The 23,838-nt window shown below is 36.5% G+C and overlaps 2 protein-coding genes across 5 annotated transcripts in view; one reads left to right on the plus strand and one right to left on the minus strand.

Moving 5' to 3' along the window:
- LOC148852684 (uncharacterized) overlaps positions 1–23,838 on the plus strand; it is a 76,665-nt gene that overhangs the window by 45,391 nt on the left and 7,436 nt on the right. For 2 of the 4 annotated variants that reach the window (XM_088945171.1, XM_088945172.1), the window contains exons 7-14: positions 606–677; positions 2,382–2,426; positions 2,530–2,609; positions 2,805–2,869; positions 2,953–3,019; positions 3,138–3,251; positions 10,829–10,870; positions 17,443–17,516. In XM_088945171.1, the coding sequence (XP_088801297.1) occupies positions 606–677; positions 2,382–2,426; positions 2,530–2,609; positions 2,805–2,869; positions 2,953–3,019; positions 3,138–3,251; positions 10,829–10,870; positions 17,443–17,516 (559 nt within the window). The remainder of the gene's footprint in view (positions 1–605; positions 678–2,381; positions 2,427–2,529; positions 2,610–2,804; positions 2,870–2,952; positions 3,020–3,137; positions 3,252–10,828; positions 10,871–17,442; positions 17,517–23,838) is intronic. The other 2 variants (XM_088945174.1, XM_088945173.1) reach the window with 1 other exon arrangement.
- LOC148852685 (uncharacterized) lies at positions 11,421–12,002 on the minus strand. The gene has a single exon (XM_088945175.1). The coding sequence runs from the start codon at positions 12,000–12,002 to the stop codon at positions 11,421–11,423; it is 582 nt and encodes a 193-aa protein (XP_088801301.1).

Here is a 23,838-nt window from a genome sequence, read left to right on the forward strand (position 1 = left end):
TGTGATCTGATTACTGGTCTCCTGCTGGTTTCTTTATGGTTTCTAGATATTTTTTTTTCTTTTTTGCTTTTTGAAGAATCTCATTTTCATTTTTTTTATAATACAGATGGTTGCAATTGATTGGCATGCTTATTTTTGTAATTATTTTCTCCCTATAAAAGGTTCAAGTGCTAATGACACATAAGAACCCTTCTATATTTAGCACTTACTCAGGATCTAAACTTGATATGTAGCCTTTAATGTTTTGTTTTCCTTTTATAAGAAATTAACTTGATGAGATTGGAGGATGGGAATGAATCTTAACTGGTTGGCTAGAAGAACATCTGTTACCAACATTTCAGAGATATCAGGAAAAGCATTTTTGTTGACAAGGATTAATATTTTGTGCAGTTACTTTTCTTGTTTACTTAACCATGAATCATGATCAAGGAGACAGATTCATGAAATATGACTGTAATATCATAGGCTTAAGTTTTTGTACATGGATTTTGAAGTGAAATTTATTTTCTTTTCATCAAAGTTCCACGTCTTATCTTTAACTCTTTTCTTTCAAAGATGTACATTCAAACTGCAATTAAATTTTGTTACCTTCTCTCTGTATCCAGGCAAGTGCACCCCCACGTGATTGGCTGAATCCATCATTACAATTAAATGTTCCATTGGTGGATGTTGACAAGGTATCTAATTCTTTTCTTATTCAACTGTAAGTCCACTAGGTTCATGCCTCTTAGTTTCACAATAATTAACCTTCAAACTATATCATCTTGAGCGAACTCTAGAGTGAGATTTTGTGTACTGCTGTCAAGGATACCTGGCACATAAAGAAAGTTGCATGTGCGTATTCTACAATTTTGCAACTGTAAGTTGCATGTGCGTATTCAATGGGGTGGAAGTTTCATATGTGGAATCTCCTTTTCTTTGCTGTGTACTTCAAAATATTCTCATGTCAAATATTTGCTTGATTTGTAATCCACCATCTCTTAGAAGTTAAATTTTGGTTTACCTAGATACTTTTCTGCATATTGAATAGTTTTGGTCTCTTGAATCTGGTGTGCATTCTTCTTCCTTGCTTTTCTGCATATTGCATTTGGCTCCTCTCCTCCACCCACCCAAAAAAAGGGCAAAAAAAAAAAAAAAACAAAACTAATTTGTGCAAAAAGATAATACATGGGGTTGACATCATGCTTCCATGTAGAAAATGGTGAACAGTTGTGATAATGCTGTCTGTGTTGACTAGGCTATGGGGTATTCTTAGAGCCAAGTCATTTTATTTATTATTGATAAAGTTTAGGTGTGATCACCTTTAAACCTTGTTTTTTGAGATCTGTACATCCTGTTCCCTTCCCAGGAAATGGATTGCATATTGTGTAAGGCTAAATTGTTTTTGTTTGTTTGATCAGAATCTAAATCACTTAGTATGTTGTGTTCTTTGAGAGATTCTGGTGGCAATATTAATCTTTATTTCTTTTAATGGGTTAATTTTATTCCTCTCTAGCCCATGGTGAATGGGGACTTTTCTAGATCTTAAACATGGCATCCGATTTGAACATCTGGTTCCATTGGCTTCTTATGGGATGCAGGGTAACCGGGATAGGGAGTATTTGTATTTTGATGTATACTCATTGACATGGTTTTATTTTATTTTCTTATCCGGTTCTAGGAGATCGTGTTTTTCTTATCTATGTTTAGTTATAATGGTGTTTCTTAATAAAACTTTGTTTCTTTTATCAACGGAATAAAATCTAATTTTTAGAGCCTTTGCCAAAGTTATCTGAAGTTATTATGTTGGAAAATGTGAAAAGACTAAATGCAATTAGGGTATGAACATCATGCATGGCATTAAATGGGTACCATTATTTGTGTCTTCGCTTTTGAAGAATGACTGCACTTTGATGCTTATCTTATTGAAAGATGGATATGCTATGATATAGCATTGTCATATTGCCTATGCAAGCCTAGGTACCTTGGCAACAGACTAAGGGACTACTTGGTCCTTTTGTTGCCATGTGCATATGGATTATATTATTTATTTTACAAGTTTCTAATGTTTATGCATGTATCTAATGAATAATGCAGAATGATTGAGAAGGATTTGTGCATCCAATCCCATGTAGTTGGGACAAGGTTGAGTTGTGTATTATTTGGGGAATGATATGATATTGGAAAGCATGCTTTTTATTAACAAAACAAAGTTGTTCTATTATTTATGTTTACTAAAATTATTGACTTAATGTTGTATATGAAGTTGCCTATGTGGTCAATTTTCTTATTCCTAGTTGAGTTCTGGGTGCCACTTTGGCAATAAATGGCAATTGCTACTAAGTAAAATTCCTGTGCAAGCAGAAATGAAACCCTTATATCTTTTCTATTGCTTGTGTCAGGTCCGATGTATTGTAAGGAATATTGTTAGAGATTGGGCACCAGAGGTATTGATTCAACTAATTTGGGTCTTCTAAGTTCTTTCTTCTTATTACCTCTGACCATGTTGGGAAATGCCCTTGCATTTTCTTTTCATTATGTTTATTATAGGGACGGAGAGAGCGTGATCAGTGCTATAAGCCTATTCTTGAAGAACTTGATAGACTATTCCCTTCTCGGTTTAAGGACAGGTTTGTTATTTTCATTGTTGTCATTACTCAGAACTCCAAAAGAAAGGCGTCTTTAGTGCTTATTCTGTTCCTTGAAGGCTTGTCCTATGAAACGAAAAGTGAAAGTGAAATTGTTTCTTTCCCTATCATGTGTGCATTATTTTGCTTTCCTCAATTACCCTTAGATTGTCTGAAACATGTAAAACATCTTGACAGGCCTCCTAGCTGTTTAGTTCCTGGTGCTGGACTTGGAAGGCTAGCTTTGGAGATTTCATGTATGGGTATGTATACGGAGTTGATTGTGTTGTGCCTTATATTGGATTTACTTCTGGACATTGCAGTGCCTGAGGTTGCCATGCAACAGGTTTCATAAGCCAGGGAAATGAGTTTTCATACTACATGATGATCTGCTCAAGTTTTATACTTAACCAGTATGGACCTTTGATGATCTCTTTCAGAATTTGTTCTCTTTATGAATATTTATTCACCTTCTTTTATGATGATAATTGTTGCTACTTTTTCTTTCTGGGTTCTTTATGTTTCTGATAGTACACAAAATGCTGGGGAATGGACAATTTATCCTTGGATACACAGCAACTGCAATTCTCTTTCGGATAATGATCAACTTCATCCTGTTTCATTCCCTGATATACATCCGGCTAGGTATTGTTGCCATTCTATTATTATTATTATTATTATTATTATTATTATTATTATTGTTGTTGTTGTTGTTGTCATACCCCTCTGTACTTTGGGGGTGTGACAGCCCTCTATACTTCTATGTATTGTCATACCCTTTGACAGTGTTACTGAATGAGAAATGACCTGATTGCCTGTAAATCATTTTCTGTTTCTATTCTTTTGTAATCTCTACATACTCAACTAAGCCTTGTCCTTCTATGCTTCAGTTGTCAAGGCGACGCCGAGGTGACAAGGCACCCTTGGAGGCTCGCCTTGCCTTATCACCAAGCAGTTTTCTATAGTGTGTTATAAAAACCCTTTAAATTCTTAATTTTTTGATGTTATAATTATAAAATAGACATTTTTAAACTAAAATATTCATTTTGTGTGTTTATATACTAATTTCTTTTTATTATTTTCTTACTTGTTAGGGTTTAATCAACACAAACATTGCTAAATGCTGTATTGAACCCTCAAAGACTTCAAAACCTGAACTGATAAGGAAGAACATAAAATGTTGTCCAATCAACACATTTTCTTCTTTTTCTTTACTAATTTTTTGTGTGTTATACTAATTTCTTTTTCTTCTTCTTCTTCTTCTTCTTCTTCTTCTTCCACCTTTTCTTTTCTTCTTTTCCTATAACAGAAATTGGGGTTCTATATTTTTTTAATTTTCTTTTCTTTCTTCTTTTTCTTCTCATGAATATGTTGGAATATGTTGATTTTCTATACTTTAACATGAAGTTTATACTTCTCTTATGAAAATTATGGATATTTTTTAAGGAAATGTGATTTTGGAACCTAGGGAACTACCCTAGGATACATGATTTTACTTTAAAAAATCCATCGCCTAGGTGATGCCTAGGCACCCGCCTAGGTGACAAGGCACCCCCTTGTCGCCTAGCCTCGACTTGGCGTCTTGAAAATTATGGTATTAGGCCACTTATACAGACCGGTTGTGATATGCCTAACCATTCTACTAAAAAATGATGATAGTGTGATTCAAACCCATGTCGCTTAACACACAGCACACCTAAGTCCTAAATACCCCCTTGTCACCTAGCCTCACCTTGGCGCCTTGAAAACTATGGTATCAGGCCACGTATATAGACCGATACATTGTGATATGCCTCACCATTCTACTAAAAAATGATGATAGTGTGATTCGAACCCATGTCACTTAACATGCAACACACCTAAGTCCTAAATACACCCTTAAACCACCAAGCGATCTTAGTTGTTTTGATTAAGTGAAATAAAAGAACTTTTATAAACTTTTTGTATCTACATGCAATCCAAATAATTAATATATATTTATGTTTAACAACTCCAATTAAAAATAGAAAGTATATTATTCTAAATTAGTATTTTATAAACTAATGGAGTAAGTAACTATCAAATTCACATTAAAATAAAAAATGACTTTAATCTCAAGAAATTTATACAAATAAAATATTAATAAATAATAATGGAATAATTATTTTCATAGTTAAAACTTACAAATTTGCACATGAGTATGTATCTTAAAATAAATGTATATATGTATATATATTTGAAGTATTAATGAATATTTTTAATTACATTAAATAACAGCATATTTTTTATTTATGAAAATAGTAATATTGTTTAAAAAGATTTGAGAATATAATATTAAATTGAATCTATCAAATCTACTAATCTACATTTATATAAAAAATGCTTTTTAATTTCAGAAATTTTAAAAAAATCAAAATATTAATAATGGAATAATTACTTTAGTAATTAAAAATTACGAATTTATATATGATATGTATCTTAAAAATTTTAACAGATTTGATATATTTTAAGGTGAGATTATAAATTTTTATAAATTATTAATTGATATTTTAATTTACATTTGAGAATTTAATATTTGGTAGACATTTTTTGTTAATATAAATAGTAAAAATATTAAAATAGAAAATAGTTGATATAATAATTAAAATATAGTGGCTACATATGTTTTGTGTCTTGGACTCTTGATTGATGCATTATCAATAAAATTGTATGACGTCTATGCATTAGGCGATATTATTGTATGATGTTTCCTAGTGTTTCCATATTTGTTGTCCGTATCCATGCATTTCCAAAGTGTATCCATATCTGTATCCGTATCCGTATCCGAGTTGTTCGGTATGATACCCAATATCGATACTTTGGTCCTTGTGTGGATGTATTTAGCAGGAATAATGAGAAGGTGATGATCTTGGTTTGGTTACTGGTTTCTTGTTAAAGAGGAAGCTCCTATTATTCCTCAAAATATGATATGACAAGCCATAAATTGTTCTTGGTCTCTCTTTGTTTAAGCTAGAAACCTTGGGTTATTTATTGATGATTTTAAGTGATCTCCAGCCTTCAGAACAATCTCCAAAATACATCGTTATTGGAGATGTGTTGGTAGCAATATTCCTAATAAGACTGTTTTTTCATGCTTGCTGCACGGGTTACCATGACTAATAGAATTGGATTCATTGTCTTCATTTGAAGACAATCAAAATTTTCGGAGATTAAGATGATAATTCACTTAGGGATTCTTCTTCTTGAAATTAATTCGTAGGTGGTCCATGTAATGAGTTAACCTTGGAAGTAATGGATAATTCCTTTGTTTGTTCAAATGGTCCTACATCTCCATTGAGATGTGGATGCCTCAAATTTTTTGGAACTTACTCCCAGGCCCTTATGGTTGCTAAGTCATTACTGGATTAAGATGAATAACATTGAATAGAGAGATAAGTCTGTGTATTACTACGCCATGTTAAAATCATTGTGGCAATAAACTAATTACTTAGAGACAGTTTAGTGGAATTGCTCCAAAGATGTAGGGAAGGTGCTTGTAGAAAGAGACTGGGCATTAGAATTCTTGGGAGGGCTGAATCCTGAGTATGATATTGCACATCAGACATCCTTACTCAGGATGATGTATCTCAATCATAGGTATACTCTCTTGTTCACAGTGAGGAGAGTTATTTAATAGGTATTCCATTCAGATCTTTAGGGTGAGCAATACACTGACATCCTCTTAAATAAAATGGAATAAGTAAACGAGAGTTGGCTGATGGTAATTATGACAGTCTGATAGCCTCTTAAATAAAATAAAGTATATCTACAGTTTTCAACAAAAGGGTAGCAATGATGACGCCTACTTTTGATGTCTAGCATCTAAATCACACAGCCTGTTATTAAGAAATGAAACAATGAAAGAGACATGTTTAGTCATACCATCCCATGGATGAGATGATCGCCTGTATTCTAAACAAGGCTATGTTTATGCAAAATTGGTTATCTTCTAATTTTTAACAAAGCATGTATAGAGGGGAATATGGAATATATAGTCTTCACATGGGTTATGGGTTATGGCAATATATTATTTTTATGAAGTGAGTCAACGAGTCCTGTTTTAGTCTTGCTGAGTGAGATTCTCATACATGTATTGAATTCTGATTCCTGTGTCTGAGTCTATGCAACACTGCCTGGAAGCTACTTCCACATATTGTCCTTTCCTGGTTGTACGAGAATAATACCAAACCAAATAAAATAGTGCAAATGTGGGCATTTTTTCAGTGAAGCTTAATATTCATTTTGCTCTTGGTGTCTCCCATCAATGGAGACTATAGTGGCTGCCCAGTCCAAAATGGGGAGGTATAGTTGGTATTTTTCCTAGTTAGAGAGTGTAATTGCTGGCTCTCCTGGTACTACATCTTTTACATCCACATTTGCTCCATCTATTGTGTTTGCCCATACAGGTAGTTGGGCCACTGCCCCAAGTAAGTCCATTCCTTATTGATTCTGAGACATTGGACCATTTCACGAGCATCTTTTCATTGTTTCATTCTTATCTTCTGTTCTTGGGTAGGAATTAGGTTTCCATAGACAGTGGGTCCCTTGCTCTTATAGGATAATGTTAAAATTAATGATGTGTTAACCTTGTCCTCTGTACTATATTTCCTAAGCTTATTGCGTACCTACTTTTCAATTGTTTAAACTAGGATCAAATCCAAGTGAACCGATCAATTCCCTGTTCAAGGATTCTTAACACTATCATACACTAGTGCGATTTGTCATATAGTTGTACCCTATAGTTGTATGTATGATTTAGTATGTTACTTGAACATGAGAAGTCACCACCTTCTTACATCTAAAGGTCAAAATCAATCAGGTTCAATGGCTATCCATAGATGCCTTAGTGATGGGGATCAGTCTAAGCCTTGTAAGACTTATTCTCATAAGAAGGCCAACAAACAGGTTATGATTGGCATGGGGAAGACTTTTGGGACTTGGATTGATGTGGGTCTGGGCCATAACATCTTGTTTCTCTACTTTAGTAGGGTTTCTCTTTCCATTTTCCATTTATTTACATTAGTAAGTAGAATGTTATTGTGTTTCTTGATGAACAATATTCCAGGCCACACAAGTCACTCTATGAATCAATAATCCAAACATGAGAGGGGGAAGAACGATAAGCATAAAACTTAGCAGATAAGCCAATAGCAGAAGATGATACCGGTTGACAAATTCTTTCTTCATCCAAAGATGTAGATTTACCTCTTAACATTGAATCCAAATCTAGAAGAGTTCCTTTGTTCAGGTCTAAGCCTAATTAGAAATTGATTCACCTTCCTCTTTTCTAAGTGTTTCTGAAGGTATTTAATGGGCTTTGAAGAATCAGAGCGATCAATATGAACTAATTTATATTCTGCCCACAAGTCAAGAAAGCCAGCATAATACTATTGTATCTTCCTATCTCCTTGGCAATAAGCAAAAATTTCTGATTCAATTTGATAATTGTTTAGACATGTTGGATTGATGGTAAACCTTCTCCTTCTCCTTCTCCAGATAAGAATACATCTCATAAGCTGTTTGAGTTCTTCTCATAGGTACAACAATATGAGACTCAATTGTACTAAGAACCCAAGAGACTCACCTACCATTATCAAGCTTCCATTGCTGAAATGCTTTAGCCCCAATTTCAGCAGGTTTAGTAACAAATCTAACGGTTGGGCCGAGGGCCCCACCCCTGGACCCCCAACCACGCCCCTCGAGGCAAGCCCGAACAAGTCTATGTTAGGGTCTGGAATTCTTATTTCTCACATAAAAATAATGATTTTATAACTTTCATTGCCTTTTAAGAAGATATTTTATTGCAATGAATGAACGAACAACATTAGTAAATAGGGGGTTCTCGGAGCTTGCCTCGAGGGGCGTGGTACAAAGGTGACTCGTAGAATCAAGAATACAATATGTTTTACATCACATTAGCTACTCAATGCAATGCAATTAAGGAGAAGAAAGAGATTGTGGGTTTTACATGCTTGAAAATGCTTTATATGCTTGCTTTTATTTTAAAAAATTTCATTTGAATACACTTTACATGCTATGTTTATGTATTTTAATTTTAGATAATAGATTTTTTAAAACATTTATTTTAAATTTTAAGTTTATATTTTTTATTAACTATGTTTAATATTTTTTGAATTTTTTGCGTTTTTTTTTAATTTTTTGGCATTTTTTTTGAATTCTCTGACTTTTTTTTTTTATTTGTTAGCTTTTTGTTTTTGTAATTTTGCGCCTTGCTTAAAAAGGTGTGCGCCTCGCCTTGTACCTCGGGCGCAAATTGGCTCCTACGCTTTTTTTGTGCCTTGAGCTTTTAAAACACTGGGTAAGAGGGAATGCATATCTCATTACATATCTAAATATCTTTCTTACAGCCTATTGTCCCCTTGCTATTATTCCTTCCTAGCCTTTGTTTCATCTCAAACCATAACCATGTCTGTAACTAAAGCCTTATCTAAACCAGATTGCAAGCATGCTATGAGGGCTGAGATAGAGGCACTTCAAAAGAACAATACTTGGGATATTGTAGATTTACTTATTCGGAAGGAGTTTGTAGGGTTAAGTTGATATATACCATTGAGTATCATGTTGATGGGATAATTAAGAGGTATAAGGTTCACCTGGCTGCCAAGGGATATACAAAGATATATGGGATACATTATATGGAGACTCTCTCCAATGACAAAGATGACTCTTGTGCAGGTTCTATTTTCTTTGGTAGGGGATTATGATTGGGCCTTATCGGTTTGATGTAAAGAATGCCATCTTGGATGGTGGTGATTTGACTGAAGAGGTGTATGGGGAGGAGATGAAAGACAAGGTGTGTAAATCACTAAATTGAAAAAATCACTCTATGACCTTAAACAGTCTTCACGATCATGGTTTGATAGATTTCGGGCTGCCCTTGTACAGTTTGGTTATATTTAGACATGGTTAGATCATAACCTCTTTCTGAGGAGGAGAGTCTGGGTTCCCTTCCTCATTGTGTATGTTGATGATATTGTTGTGACTGGAAGTGACACACAAGAAGTTCATGCCCTTAAGAGGTTCCTTAACTTTGAGTTTGAGATTAAGGGTTTGGGAAAGAGATATTTCTTGGGGATTGAAGTTGCTCAATCCAAATAGGGCATCTTTATCTCCTAGAGGAAGTATGTGTTGGATTTTCTTACGAAGATAGGGAAACTTGGTGCCAAGCTGGCTTCTACTCCTATTGATGCAAATTATAGGCTCTTTCTTAATGATGGTGAGCCCTTGGCCGACAAAGGAGTGTTTTAGAGACTTGTATAGAAGCTGCTATTTATCTTTGTATGACTTGGCTAGACTCATATGCTATGAGTGTAATCAGTTAGTTTATGCATTCTCCCAAAAGCACACATATTGAAGCTGTAGAGAGGGTTTTGTGCTATTTAAAGGGGACTCCAGTTAAGGGTATCATCTTTGCTAAACATGGACATATGAAGCTAGAGTATATAGGTGTCAATTGGGTTGGCAGTATAGATGATGGGAGATCCACATCTGTTTAGTATGTTGTGGAGGTAGGAAATATTGTGTCTTTAAGAAGTGAAAAGCAATTTGTGGTAGCTAGATCCTCAACTTAGGCAGAATATAGGGCATTTGCACATGGAGTTTCAGAGTTGTTATGGCTTAGGTCATTTCTGGAAGAAATGGGCATCACTTATGATAAGCCCCTCATGTTGTACTATGATAATCAGGCTGCTAAACATTCCTCACAACCCAGTACAACATAATAGAACAAAACACATTGAAATAGACAAACACTTCATAAGAGGAGTGGCATCAAGAGAAGTCTGCCTTCCTTTCATTGCCTTAGAGCAACAATTAATAAAAGTATGTAAGCAAACTTGGCATGATTGATATCTATGCTCAACTTGAGGGGGGTGTAGAGATGATGGGCAGAATGGGCCTTGGTCCTTTTATTTTATGGGTGCAGTCATTAATATGTTATGTTTTCTGTTAGTGGGCCAGCTCTCTTTCTTTTATTGTCTATTTAGTAGCCACCGTATAGAGGGCACTCTTGTCATTGTACTTGAATTTTACAAATCAGATTAATAAAAGTAATTAGGGGACTAAATGATGGTTTTGTCAACTCTTCTTGTTATCTCCTTTCTTCCCTTCTCTTCTATTTCCTCTTCTGAACTCTCTTTCTTCTATCTTCTTCTTCTTCTTCCCTTTTTTGGTTTATTTTTCAGAACTTCTGCAGGTGTACTGATTGGATCAAATCTCCTGATAAGGTTTGAATTTAGAAAAAATTATATGGTGTTTCGACTTGATTTGATACTATTTTCCTTTACCCAGAAGGACTACGTATGTTTTGACCCTAGTTTTGGGAAATACCATACCAAACATAGCCAACAGGAAAGGCAATGCACTAAGCCTTCTTTTGCATGTGTAACTTGTTCTATATCTTATTATGTTTCTTATGATTTGTTCTTTCCATCCTATTAAATATTTGTTTCTTCTATTTCTTTTGTTCTTGTTCTTGTTTTTTTTTTTAATAACAAGAAAATAAGCCTATTCTATTAATCCAAACAAACACTACATGATATAATCCAAACCTTTAGCTCTCATCAAAAGGTTTCAAGTACGCGAAACAAAAGAATGAAAAGATACCAGGAAACCCCATCCAATTACTGTAGTATCATCATTTTAGACGAAACCTGAGAGAACCCTTTGAAGGACCAAAAAAAAGAAAAAAAAAAAACTAAAAAAATACCACCAATATGTAGAACAGAAGGAACAAAAAGCCACAAAAAGGCAGAGCATATTCACTACTTAATTCAGTCAGTTTCTTGAACCACTAGGACATTCTCTGGTGAAATGGCCTTCCTCCCCATAATTGTAGCAGTTCCCACCACCAAATCCGCCTCCACTTGCCTGATAACACTCCCTCAAAAAGTGCCCAGTCTCACCACAATTGTAACAAGCTCCACCACCACTGCCACCACCACTATTTCTTCCACTACCACCTCTTCCGCCTCTACCATCACCCCTGTTAAGACCATACCCTCCACCACCATAACCACTGCTGCTTGCACCACTGTAACCACTTCCAAAGCCGTACCCATCACCACATCCACCTCTACCACCACCACCACCACTACCGTAGCAAACGCTCCTACTTCCTTGAACGTAAGATCCACCAGGGCTGGTCACATCCACAGTTTTTGTCCTCCCATCTTCGGCAGTATCAATCACGAATCCAACCCTTTCTCCCTCAGGAAGGCTCCTATAACCCTCAGACTTAATAGATGACTGGTGGACAAAGAGATCTTCGCCACCATCGTCCGGGGTAATGAATCCAAAGCCCTTGGTCATGCTGAACCATGTCACAACTCCAGTCATTCTCGCACTCCCCTGAGCCATGGATCGATCAATCTATTGACGTACGGGCGGAAACTTCAACAAAAACCCAAAACCCTAATACTCTAGAAAGTAGAAACAAACCAGATGCAAAACCCTAACCCCAAGAACACTAATGAAAGCATATTGTTACATGGGAGCTACATTCTTGCGAGAGAGGCATCTATAGCATATTTCAAACTCTTGCATGTGGGCTCTGCATTCAAATTTTCAATGTGGGTCCCACAACATTTACTAATAAAACTTTGGTGATAAATAATAAGACATGTATATACATGATAAAAACATGTTGAGTCCATACCAACAAAGCCAAAATTAATAATATCGGTCCCACAACAATAACTCATGAAAGTTGAAACAACTACCACATCAACAAAATCAACCTCAGTTATCATTCCCTTGGCCAATTGGGGGGTGGGGGTGGGTTGTTTTTTCATTTAAGTTCCAACTAGAGTTGCAGTCCATCAATTGAACCTAACTCTGTTTATAGAAATAGAAAATCGATACAATAGTTTCATTTCCATTCATATAAAACAATGGAAATGATTTTTTTTCCTGATAACCAGTAGGAATTCAGGTAAAATATCACAGAGTAACAGAGCAAACCTGTTTCTCTTAAACCTGTTGCCATTGTTTGGATTAAAGCACAAACATGATATGCTGAAATTGAAACACTCCAAGCTAGGGTTTAAAGACCGTCAAGTTCAAACCCCTAAATTAACAATGTAAGTGCAAACTAAACTCTTGGGTCATCTATTTAAATCTAAAATCAGGATATGCTGAAACTGAAAATGCAAGAGTGACATTTATGCACCAAAATAAGGGGCTATACCACTGGTTCTAAGGCATAAAAAATTGATGCCAACGTCATTCAAGCACCAAAATACATCTTCTCTAGTCACGCATCTTCCATAGAACTTTTGCACAAATACCACAGATACTATCTACCGAAGAATCTTCCATATAACTTTTTTCCCGATTTGTAATTCTTCCACAACTTAGGAAACAAATTTTCTGCCCAAAAAGGCCAAGATATCTTGCCCACAGATTTCTAGCTCCATAACAGTGTAGAAACAAATGATCAACTGTTTGTGGGTGTGCTGACCATAATACACAGAATTGTCCAGCACCAACCTCTCTTGTTGTGGTTATCATTTGTTAATATTTTTCTGATGCCATAAACTTCCTTCAAGCTTATAGTATTTTTTTTTTCGTTCAGCACACTAAAACATGTAGATGCCTAAATGTTTACATAGATGCATAAAACTGAGTCAGAAACAAGTAATGGATACACCTCCTATTGAATGAGTCACAAAACTCTATTTTTTATAGTAGGTAAATTGGGAATCCTGGTCCAATATGGATAGGTGGAGTTTTATCAAGGTTTCGTGGGATCTTTCTTTGAGCCTCATATATGATAATGATTCCATAGAAACTGAGCTGAGTGTACTCATTGGAACCTCCATGGGGAAGCAACTTTGTATTTCCTGACTAGCCATTGATTTGGTAAATGCAAGTAGACAGAATCTGAGAATGGGGAAATGGTCCATGAGATTGGGTGCTGATTTTACTGCTTGAATGTTCATAAGCCAATGGATCAGATTTTGGGGCAAGGTTTTAGAGACTTTTGATTGTTAAAATGATGTACCTTTGAATGCGTTTCAATACTATGTGTTCAGGTGACAAATCATTACCATGTTTAATCTTTGTACCTTTTTATATTTTCTCAATAAATTTTCTTTTGTTAAGAATAAAAAAATTTAGATCCACTGAATGTTAAAAGAATCTGTAAAATATTAATTCCATTAGATGAAGAATGGCTTTCCATTCTACCATTTGTAGGATACATCTCAAGTTTCAGCTTACACACATGGGTACTATTAACACCATATTAATTAGGTTGGATAATAATGGTGATTTTGAGGGGAGATGAAGGAGATATAAATTGATTCTTTCTTCCCCTCTATTTGCTGTATTGAGATTCTTTTATTTTTATTTATTTAATGGGAAAGACAAGTTTTCTAACAATATGGGAAGAGGGTATAAAACAAAAGGTGACCTATTGCCTTTGGAATGTGATATGTACTTCTTGCCTGATCTCTCTTTTTATTATATTGTTAAGATGCTTGAGGCCTGTGGTTGGTGGATTGATTTCAATGGGATAATTGGGCAATGAAGTTGACAGCAAGGTTTTACATCAACTGACAGTCCTGGCAGCTTATCTTTGCAGTTGAGAAGATGCTGTATTTCTAGGCTTTCATCTTTATCAGGGAAATCAACTCCTGCATCTTCTCCACTGTGATTGGTGAAACCTCCCCTGCTCAAATTGCCCATAAACAAAAGTCAAATTTGTTTTAACCCCTAAACATCCTTCTAGCATGAGTGTTAATTAGAATTTACATTCTCCAACTTAAACTGTTTTACAATGTGCAAGTTTCTAGTGTTTTGCATGGATCAGACATCCAAAACTAAATTATCCAAGTTTGCTTGACTGGTTTCCAGTGACTGGAAGAGTTGCAATTTCATATTAGAAAAACCAATACAACTAAAAATGCCTTGTGTCTAAACAAGCTAAAAAAGCAGTCTATCATAAATAGTCACAGATACCCAATTCTAATTCATATAGTTTGCAATTCCGGGAATAAAATTCACACAAGCAAATAAATGAACAGTTGGGTTGCAAAATCAGAAGTAAAGAAGAATATGGCAGTTCATTTGCAATCAAAAGCATAAAACTTCTTATAAATGACTCTAGATCTACTGACCTAAAAAATGGCCACGATAAAAAAGAACATGTAATTCGAAACAAGAAAAACCTTATGTAAACTTGCATTCAGAAATGGTAAGTTCCATTTGTTTATTAACAGTGACACGAGAGAGTTAAGTCTTGTACAATGCAACATGTTTCTCTTTTTCTGTTTCTCGCAGAGTACTGTCAAACTTTTTTTTCTTTAATGAAGATATTTATCAACACATGGAGATCAACCCGACTTGCAGAGAAGAGGAGAGAATAGAGAAAAAGAGGGTGAGGAGAGAGAAGAGAGAGAAAAAGAGATCAGACAGCGATCTTCCTACTTGAGAAGATGCCTGATCTACAGCCTTAGACGAAGGAAGAATATTTGTAGCAGAGAAGATAATTAACTTGACGAAGAAAGAACCTTGCAATGAGGATTTCACTTGAGAATCTTTGTCAATTCTCTAGTTGCTAGAGCACAGGTGACTGCTTTGCAATTTTTTCTATCGAACTTGACTGAAGATGGTCGTAGGGGGCCATTTAGCGGTAACCTGAAGTGAGAGAAGAGATGACCTGATTTTTTTTTGCCTTGGAGCTTCCTCTTTCTCGAGGGAAAAAGGTTTCCCACCAAAATGGGGGGATACCATTTCCTTATTTTTGTGATTTTAAATATTCTTATTTTGTTTTCTTTTCTTCACCTGAGGTCGAACCAAACAAAGGAAGATTTGGAATCTTTTGGAATATTTCAAAATTTCCTTTCTTTTCTTTCAAACCAAAGATAGCCTTAAGGCTCCAAAAACCATGGCAAAGAACCGTATAAATCAAATAGGAGAAAATTAAGAGACTTTAATAGGTATCTTCTCTTCATTAAATGTCACTTGTCATCTTGACTTTTGTCTTGTTTGTTACTATATGTTTTGGTTAGATTGAAAATACTCTTTTGTTATTATATGGAATTTTCTCTTTCTTTTTGAATTTTAGTGACTTGGTATGTTCTGGTTATTGTACTTCTGTAAGAGGTAATTTTATTTCATAAAGTAGTTCTTGGTAGCTTGTTCTAGTGCAGAAACTTAATATTCAAGGAATGGCCGAGGAATCTGACAGTAAAGATAGGTATTCCATATGAGAAACCAATGAAACTCTTGTTGCAATCAAGCTTCCATAAACGCCGCTCAAAATCCAGTTTGACATGATGGGGCCAAATGTATTGATATGCACAAACATTTTGTTCAAGCATTAATAGATAGTAGGGAGGTGTGCATTACCATTTATACTCTCAGCTAATCAATTAGTTGATTGCTTGACGAAAGGGCTTCCGAAAGGGCAAGCTTGAAAAGAATCTACGCAAGCTGGGCATGTTTATTATCCATGCTCAACTTGAGGACTGTTTATATAAGAGTGGTATTTATGTCATTGCAAAATTCATGCAACCAAGGGCTTTATTGTATTTTGTACTATTTTTAATTCTGATTAAATTGGCATGATTCCACAGATTGATTCATGCCTTCTCTCAATCATCAAATTACAAAATCCCCATTTGTTTTTTCAATAAGACATTTAAAACAATTTCAATAATTTTAATGAAATATCAAAAAGTTTCATTGATATTCTAAAATTTTGAATCATAGAAGGATAATTTATGAATGAAAAGTGAAATATTGCTGATATATCCGCAATATGTTGGCTCTATGAGAGAAAAAAACAGGGAGATTTCACTAAATCTTGTTGATATTGCAATATCATAGTTGAGAATAATTTGAGGCAAAATTTGCATTTTTCTATTGAGCAGAGAGGAAGAGTAAAAGGAGAAACATTCAATGCGTTTATATCTTCTTCTCAAGCTTGGGGAAGTAAGAGAGGACATACGGTGACCTTGTGAGCTGTGTAGATCAACAACTAAGGTCTGTGGCCAATTATCTGAGGCTAGATTGGGCGACAACACCATTGAGAGCTACTGCATTATTAGTTTGTGAAAGGTACTTGGCCAAATTGGTTGAAGTTATTGCCTTATTGGGGCTTCTGCTGCTAGAAACACTCTTGTTCTAGAGAAAACACCCCTAAGGTAGATTCACTCCTTAGAAGAAAATTCTTTCAGCCAGGATAAAATTTTGAGTTGTGAAAACAGTGGTATGCTGAATCATGTGGAGGCCCTGCAGGGCCCCATCTAAGTTACTTGGTGCTGAATTCCTGGGAACCCAACTTCATTTAACAAATATTGGCTCTAGACAGAGTGGAAGAGGGGGGGTGGGGATTCATTGAACTGAATGCATGTAGGTGGGATAAAGATAAAACACAATCATTCGTAAAAGAAATTGTGGTCCTACAAAATGGAATCAACTAACAGAATGATTGACTCTAGACAGAGTGGGGGGGGGGGGGGGGGGGTAAAGATAAAATACAATCATTCTTAAAAGAAATTATTGTCTTACAAAGTGGAGTCAAATAACAGAATCTGTGGAACTGATCCCACAAAATCGAGTTAAATTGGATGATAACAGTGTGATGATGATGATGTATATTGTTTTTCTAATGTTTCACTTTGACACTTTTGTTTTTTCTATTTATAAATGAAAGGTTACTTTATAATATTTGAATTATGCTAATTACCCATTGCTTATCTTAATTCTAGTGTAAGTGTTCAATAAGTATGTACTACACTATGTTTCTCTTTTAGCCAAATAATAATTGTCAAGTTTGTTTTGCAAACAGTGCAGGAATAACTGAAGGATTTTCTATGTGTGGTGGTGATTTTGTTGAAGTTTATAGTGATTCTAGCCAAGAAGGTAGATGTTCTATGTTTCTGATCTTTTTATAATTGTTTTAAGATAAATATTTAGTCATTATTATACCTTAATATATAAAATAGATTTGTTCATTATTAAAACAAAACTACAGCTGAAATTTAGGCAGTAGACATAGTTTTTGAGGTGCCATGGCAAAGCTAAGGCAACTGGGGGGGGTGCCTCGTCACTTAGTCACCTAGGCAATGGGTTTGTTTGTTTGTTTTTAATAAAAAAATAATACTAGGGTAGTTCCCTAGGTTTCACAGTAATAAACAATAATCTTTAACTAATAGTTACCATTATTCCTCATGCCATATGTATGAACTTGTTACTGAAACATAGAAAATCAATATAATTATGATCAGATAAAGAAGAAAGAAAAGAAAAAATAGAAAACATAGGGGCTGAGCAACAAGTAGACTACATTCCTCGGTTGCTCTTATGTGTTGATTGGATAAAATCTTCAAGTTCTTCATTACTTAGTGGTTCAGGTTTTGAAGTCTTGAAGGGTTAAAGACTACACCAGCTTGTGTGTTGATTGAAGAAAACGATAAAAAGAAACTAGTAGAAGAATTATAAAAATATTATAACTCAACAAGATGAATAGTTTAGTATAATAATATATTATAATAATATAAGTATCATATAATAACAAATATAAAAATATTGTGGTTTCTTATACAAAAACATGTAGGTGCTGGGTGACCCTTAAAGGGTGCCTTGTTGGCTAGGCATTGCCTTGGTGATTACGGCTGTCAACCACATTCTTGTATTGGTCAATTGTGTTTGTGGTTTGTATTTTCCCTAATGGTATTGTTTTTTATGGTAAAAGAAAATGTATTGAAATAAAAATAGAGAAGGTATACAAGAAGTCCATGGCATTCGTTGTAAAAGGAAGCAAAGGAAAACAATAAAAGGTATGAAGCGAACCACAAGTCCTGTACATTAAACTCTATGCATCAACTAACAACTCCCCTAACCTTGCCAATCCTATTAGCCAATGCAAGAGCACATTCCCTCAAAGAAATCATAAAATGCACTATTAGTGTTGTTAGTGAAGGGGTATTTCGGTCTTTGTACTTGTTGAGAAGGTCGATGTGTACTGTTATGTTAGTGCGAGTGCTTCTTACTTAAAGAAGGGCACTTAAGTCTTTTCCATCAAGTTAATAATATAATAACAGGTCTAGCCGAATCTAGGGAGATTATCTTTCTCTAATTCGAACCAGCCTTTCTCTCTTTCCTCTCCTTTCTCTCTTCTTCTTTCTTCTCCTACTTGCTGTTTACTTTACTTTACAGTCAACGAACAAGACAGAATTCTAGGGCAGGTCAAACTTCAACATGGTATCAGAGCAAGGTTCAACAAGTCAGACTTGCTAGAATTCTGTCTTTTGTGCATTCGAATTAGGGTTTCTCTTGGGTTTCTCAGCTGTGAGTTGGAGATTGGGAAAAGGGCTGAAAAGGAGTGATCGCCCTCTTCCCTAGGAGGTTCCTATTGCCTCCGATTGTGTCGTTGGTGATTGGTTGCTGTGGTTTCTAAGCCCTAGTTAGGGCTGGTACGTGTGGTGCAGTGGTGTCTCAGCCCTTCGTGTGGTTTGCCTTCAGGCGATGAGGTAAAGTTTTTTTTATGCATATTTTCTGTTATGGAATACATGAGAGGTGTAGTACAGTTCGCATGATGGGTTTCGATTGCAGTATGCTAGGGTTTATTCTGGTTTGTGTGTGATTCAAAGGGCAATAGTGTGGATTAGGGTTTGTGGTGTTACAAGTGTGGTTTTCAGCACTTGATATCGCTGAAATCAGGTTGTAGACTTCGGTGAGTAGGGGCTGTGGTGTTGCAGTTTTTCAGCATTTAATATTGCTAAAATCAGTGTGCAGATTTCGGTGATTAGGGCAAATACAACTAAGGAAATATGGGATAGGGTTGCAGAAACCTATTCACAGTGGGAGAATGTTGCTAGGACTTATTAATTAAGAAATCAGATTATTGCTACAAGGCAGGGAGATGGACCTATTGCAATTTACTTTTCAGCCCTCAAAACCCTATGGCAAGAGATTGACCATTTAGAGACATTTGCTTGGGAAACCACTAAGGATGCAACTACCTACCAGAAACACCTAGAGAAGTATAGGGTGTTTGAATTTCTTGCTGGCCTTAATCCCGAGTATAATATTGCAAGACAACACATTCTTTCTAGGGACAGTGTTACCCTCTCCCAGGCATATGCCTTTGTGTCAGGGGAGGAGAGCAGGAGAAATGTGCTAATGAAAAATTCTGGGTTTGATCAGTTAGCCATGGTTAGCACTATGAGACCTAAACAAGGTGGAGACCGGGGTGGCAGTGAAATCAAGAAGGAAGACAAAAAATATTTGATCTATGACTACTATAAGAAGCCTAAACACACAAGAGATACTTGTTGGAAGGTTCATCCACATCTTGTGCCGAATAGACTCAAAAATAAGAAGGGAAATGCTCATATGGCAGTCACTGGTGATATTCCGGCCCCTCCTACTACAGCTGCTCTGGAGTCTATTGTAGCTACTGTAGTAAGGGCCAAACTTGAGAGGTATGGGCAGTTTTTGAACCAGCGGGATACAGCCATTTCTAGTTCAGTAATAAGCAGACAACAAGGTACAAGTGGTGCTGGTAGAGTTCATTCTACTTCCTTTGCTCACACAGGTAGTTCACATGCCACTGCAAATTATGTTTCTACTTTAGGTAAGGAGGGACCCCCTTGGATTATAGATTTTGGAACCTCAGAACACATGACCCATAGCTCCACTATTTTTTCCTCTTACCATCTCTGTTCTGGCAGAGACAGGGTCTCCATAGCTGATGGATCTCATGGTCACTAATGTTCTTCATGTTCCTCTTAGTGATTCCATTTCCCTTTCCTCTGTCCTTCATGTTCCTAGATTGAGCACTAATTTGTTATCTGTTAGTAGTTTGATTAAGAACCTTAACTGTTCAGTAATTTTTTTCTCCTAGTCATTGTATCTTGTAGGATTTGGATTCAAAGAGGATGATTGGGAGTGGTCGTGAAGTGAATGGAATCTACCTCCTAGATGTGCTTCCTCCTCATCAGAGCCATCATGTCAGCAGGGATAGTGAGTCAGGGTTTGTGCGTCAGATTATGCTTTGGCATAATCGTTTGGGTCATTTGCCTTTTTTTTCTTTGAGTCTTTTGTTTCCAAAGCTATTTGAGTCTGTTAGTTTGTTAAGTCTGGAGTGTGAAGGTTGGCAACTTGGAAAGCATTGTAGACATTCCTTTAAAGCCAGTAATAAAATGTGTTCTTCTTTTGATGTTATTAATTCTGATGTGTGGGGACCTTATCATGTTCCTTCTATGGGTGGTTACCGATATTTTCTCTTATTTGTGGATGATTTCTCTCAATATTCTTGGGTTTCCTTGATGAGGTACCATCCTTGGTAAGGCAATTTCATCAGATGGTGCTAACAAAGTTTGGAACACGAATAAAGGTGTTAAGATCCGACAGTGCTAGGGAATATTTTGAAAAACACATTGCTTCATATCTGTCAGAATATGGTGTTGTCCATCAGAGAAGTTGTTCCTACAGTCCACAGCAGAATGGTGTTGCAGAAAGGAATAACAGGCGCATTGTTGAGATTGCAAGAAGCATGACGATCACATCTACAATTCCAGTTTGGTTTTGGGGTGATGCAGTTCTCACAACAGTATATTTGATTAACAGGGTGCCTTCTCGTATACTTGGATTCAACGCCCTATTCAGTCTCCTTTTTCCTGAGTGGGAGATGTTTCGTATTCCTCTCAGGGTGTTTGGGTGTGTCTACTTTGCACATATCCTTGGTCCTCACCGCTCGAAGCTTGACCCAAAGGCAAAGAAGTGTGTCTTCCTTGGATATGTAGAAAATCAGAAAGGGTACTACTACTATGATCCAGTCTCTAGGAGTCGATATGTTACTATGGACGTCACTTTTTTTGAGTTCACATACTTCTTGAAGAAGCCTTCTCAGGGGGAATGTTTTGGGAAAGTAGGTGAGCAGTCTATCCCTCTCCTAGTTCCAGTCCCTGTGTCCACTCCTGTGTCTGATCCTCCTGTGTCACCTACCTTACCACCTCCCTTGCATTCTGCTTCTTAGCGTTACTCACGACAGAGACTTCACAGGGAGGTTGATTCCACTGCAGCAGAACTCACATCACTTCCTATTGGTTCCTTAGAGACTCCAAATTCAGCTGACATGGATTCAGGTATTCCTCTTGATCCCTCTACTGTTTTAGTTCCCATTGATTCTACTAATCTCGTTATAGATAACCTGGACCTTCCTATTGCCCTCAGAAAAGGGGAGAGAAAGTGTATTGCTCATTGTATTTCACAGTACTTGTCATATAGTGGACTTTCTCCTTCCTATCGTGTTTTTCTTTCCTCTCTTGACTCTGTGTCTATACCCAAGGGTGTCAGTGAGTCTCTCTCCAAACCTGAGTGGAAAACAACTATGCAGGAAGAGATGGAAGTTTTAATTAAGAATCAGACATGGGAGATTGTGGACCTACCAGAGGGCAAGGAGACTGTTGGATGCAGATGGGTTTACATAGTAAAATATAAGGCAGATGGAAGTATAGAAAGGTACAAGGCTAGACTTGTTGCAAAAGGGTATACACGGACCTATGGCATTGATTACTTAGAGACCTACCAGAGGGCAAGGAGACTGTTGGATGCAGATGGGTTTACATAGTAAAATATAAGGCAGATGGAAGTATAGAAAGGTACAAGGCCAGACTTGTTGCAAAAGGGTATACACGGACTTATGGCATTGATTACTTAGAGACCTACCAGAGGGCAAGGAGACTGTTGGATGCAGATGGGTTTACACAGTAAAATATAAAGCAGATGGAAGTATAGAAAGGTACAAGGCCAGACTTGTTGCAAAAGAGTACACACAGACTTATGGCATTGATTACTTAGAGACCTTTGCACCTGTTGCAAAGATGACCTCTGTTTGGATACTTTTTTCTCGTTGCCACATACTCTTGGCCCCTGTTTCAACTTGATGTGAAGAATGCTTTCCTAAATGGGGATTTGCAAGAGGAAGTGTATTTGGATCTTCTTGCTGGCTTTTACAATGATGCTGAAAAGGGAAAGGTATGCAGGTTTAAGAAGTCACTTTATGGCTTGAAACAATCTCCCAGAGCATGGTTCGATAGGTTCAGGAAGGCCTTGGTTGCTTTTGGTTACACTCAAACTCAATCTGACCATACCTTGTTTGTGAAATGAAGGGGATCCTTGGTGTCAGTCCTAATTGTTTATGTGGATGGTATTGTTGTCACAGGGAATGACCTAAGTGAGATTGATTGTTTGAAGAAGAATCTACACAGAATTTGAAATTAAGGATCTTGGAGAACTTAGATACTTCTTAGGCATTGAAGTTGCAAGATCAAAACATGGAATTTGTATCTCTTAGAGGAAGTATGTCTTGGATCTTCTTCAAGAAACAGGGAAGCTTCGAACAAAGGCAATCAGTACTCCTATTGATCAGAATCACTGAATTAATGCATCAGAAGGTGAGCCAGTAGAGGACATTGGGAGATATCAGAGACTTGTGGGGCGGCTGCTATACTTGTGTATGACCGGACCAGACATTTCCTATGCAGTAAGTGTGGTAAGTCAATACATGCATGCTCCACAAGTCCATCATTGGGAGGCTGTTGACAGGTTTCTTGCTTATCTAAAGGGACACCCGGGTAGAGGCATATTGTTTGCTGACCATGGACAGTTGAAACTAGAGGCTTATACAGATGTAGGTTGGGCAAGATGCCTTGAAGACAGGAGATCTACTTCAGGAGTATGCACCCTTGTTGGGGGTAACCTTGTCTCGTGGCAAGATCAAGTGCGGAAGCTGAATACAAGGCCATGGCACATGGGGTTTCAGAACTTCTCTAGATCCATTCCCTATTAGGAGAAATTGGTGTACAGGTAGAAGAACCTATGATGTTGTACTATGATAACCAGGCAACAATTAACATTGCCCATAACCTAGTTCACCGTACTAAGCACATTGAAGTGGATAGACATTTCATCAGAGAAAGGGTGACTTCTGGGGAAGTTTGTCTCCCATACATTGCTTCGGATCTTCAGCTTGCTAATGTTCTCACATAAGGTGTTGCAAGGAACAAGCTGGAGCATGATCTACGCAAGTTGGGAATGTGTGACATTTACTCCCAACTTGAGGGGGAGTGTTGAGTTGGGTCGATTTCTAGTTATTGGGCCCAGTTGTTTTGTTCTTATTTTAAGTTGTTAAGTTAGGAAGTTGTTGGGCTTTAGGCTCATTAGCTTATGTTTTTTA

This window comes from Nelumbo lutea, chromosome 5, assembly GCF_056320005.1.
Source record: "Nelumbo lutea isolate HS-2025 chromosome 5, American lotus-T2T, whole genome shotgun sequence".
Taxonomy (NCBI): domain Eukaryota; kingdom Viridiplantae; phylum Streptophyta; class Magnoliopsida; order Proteales; family Nelumbonaceae; genus Nelumbo; species Nelumbo lutea.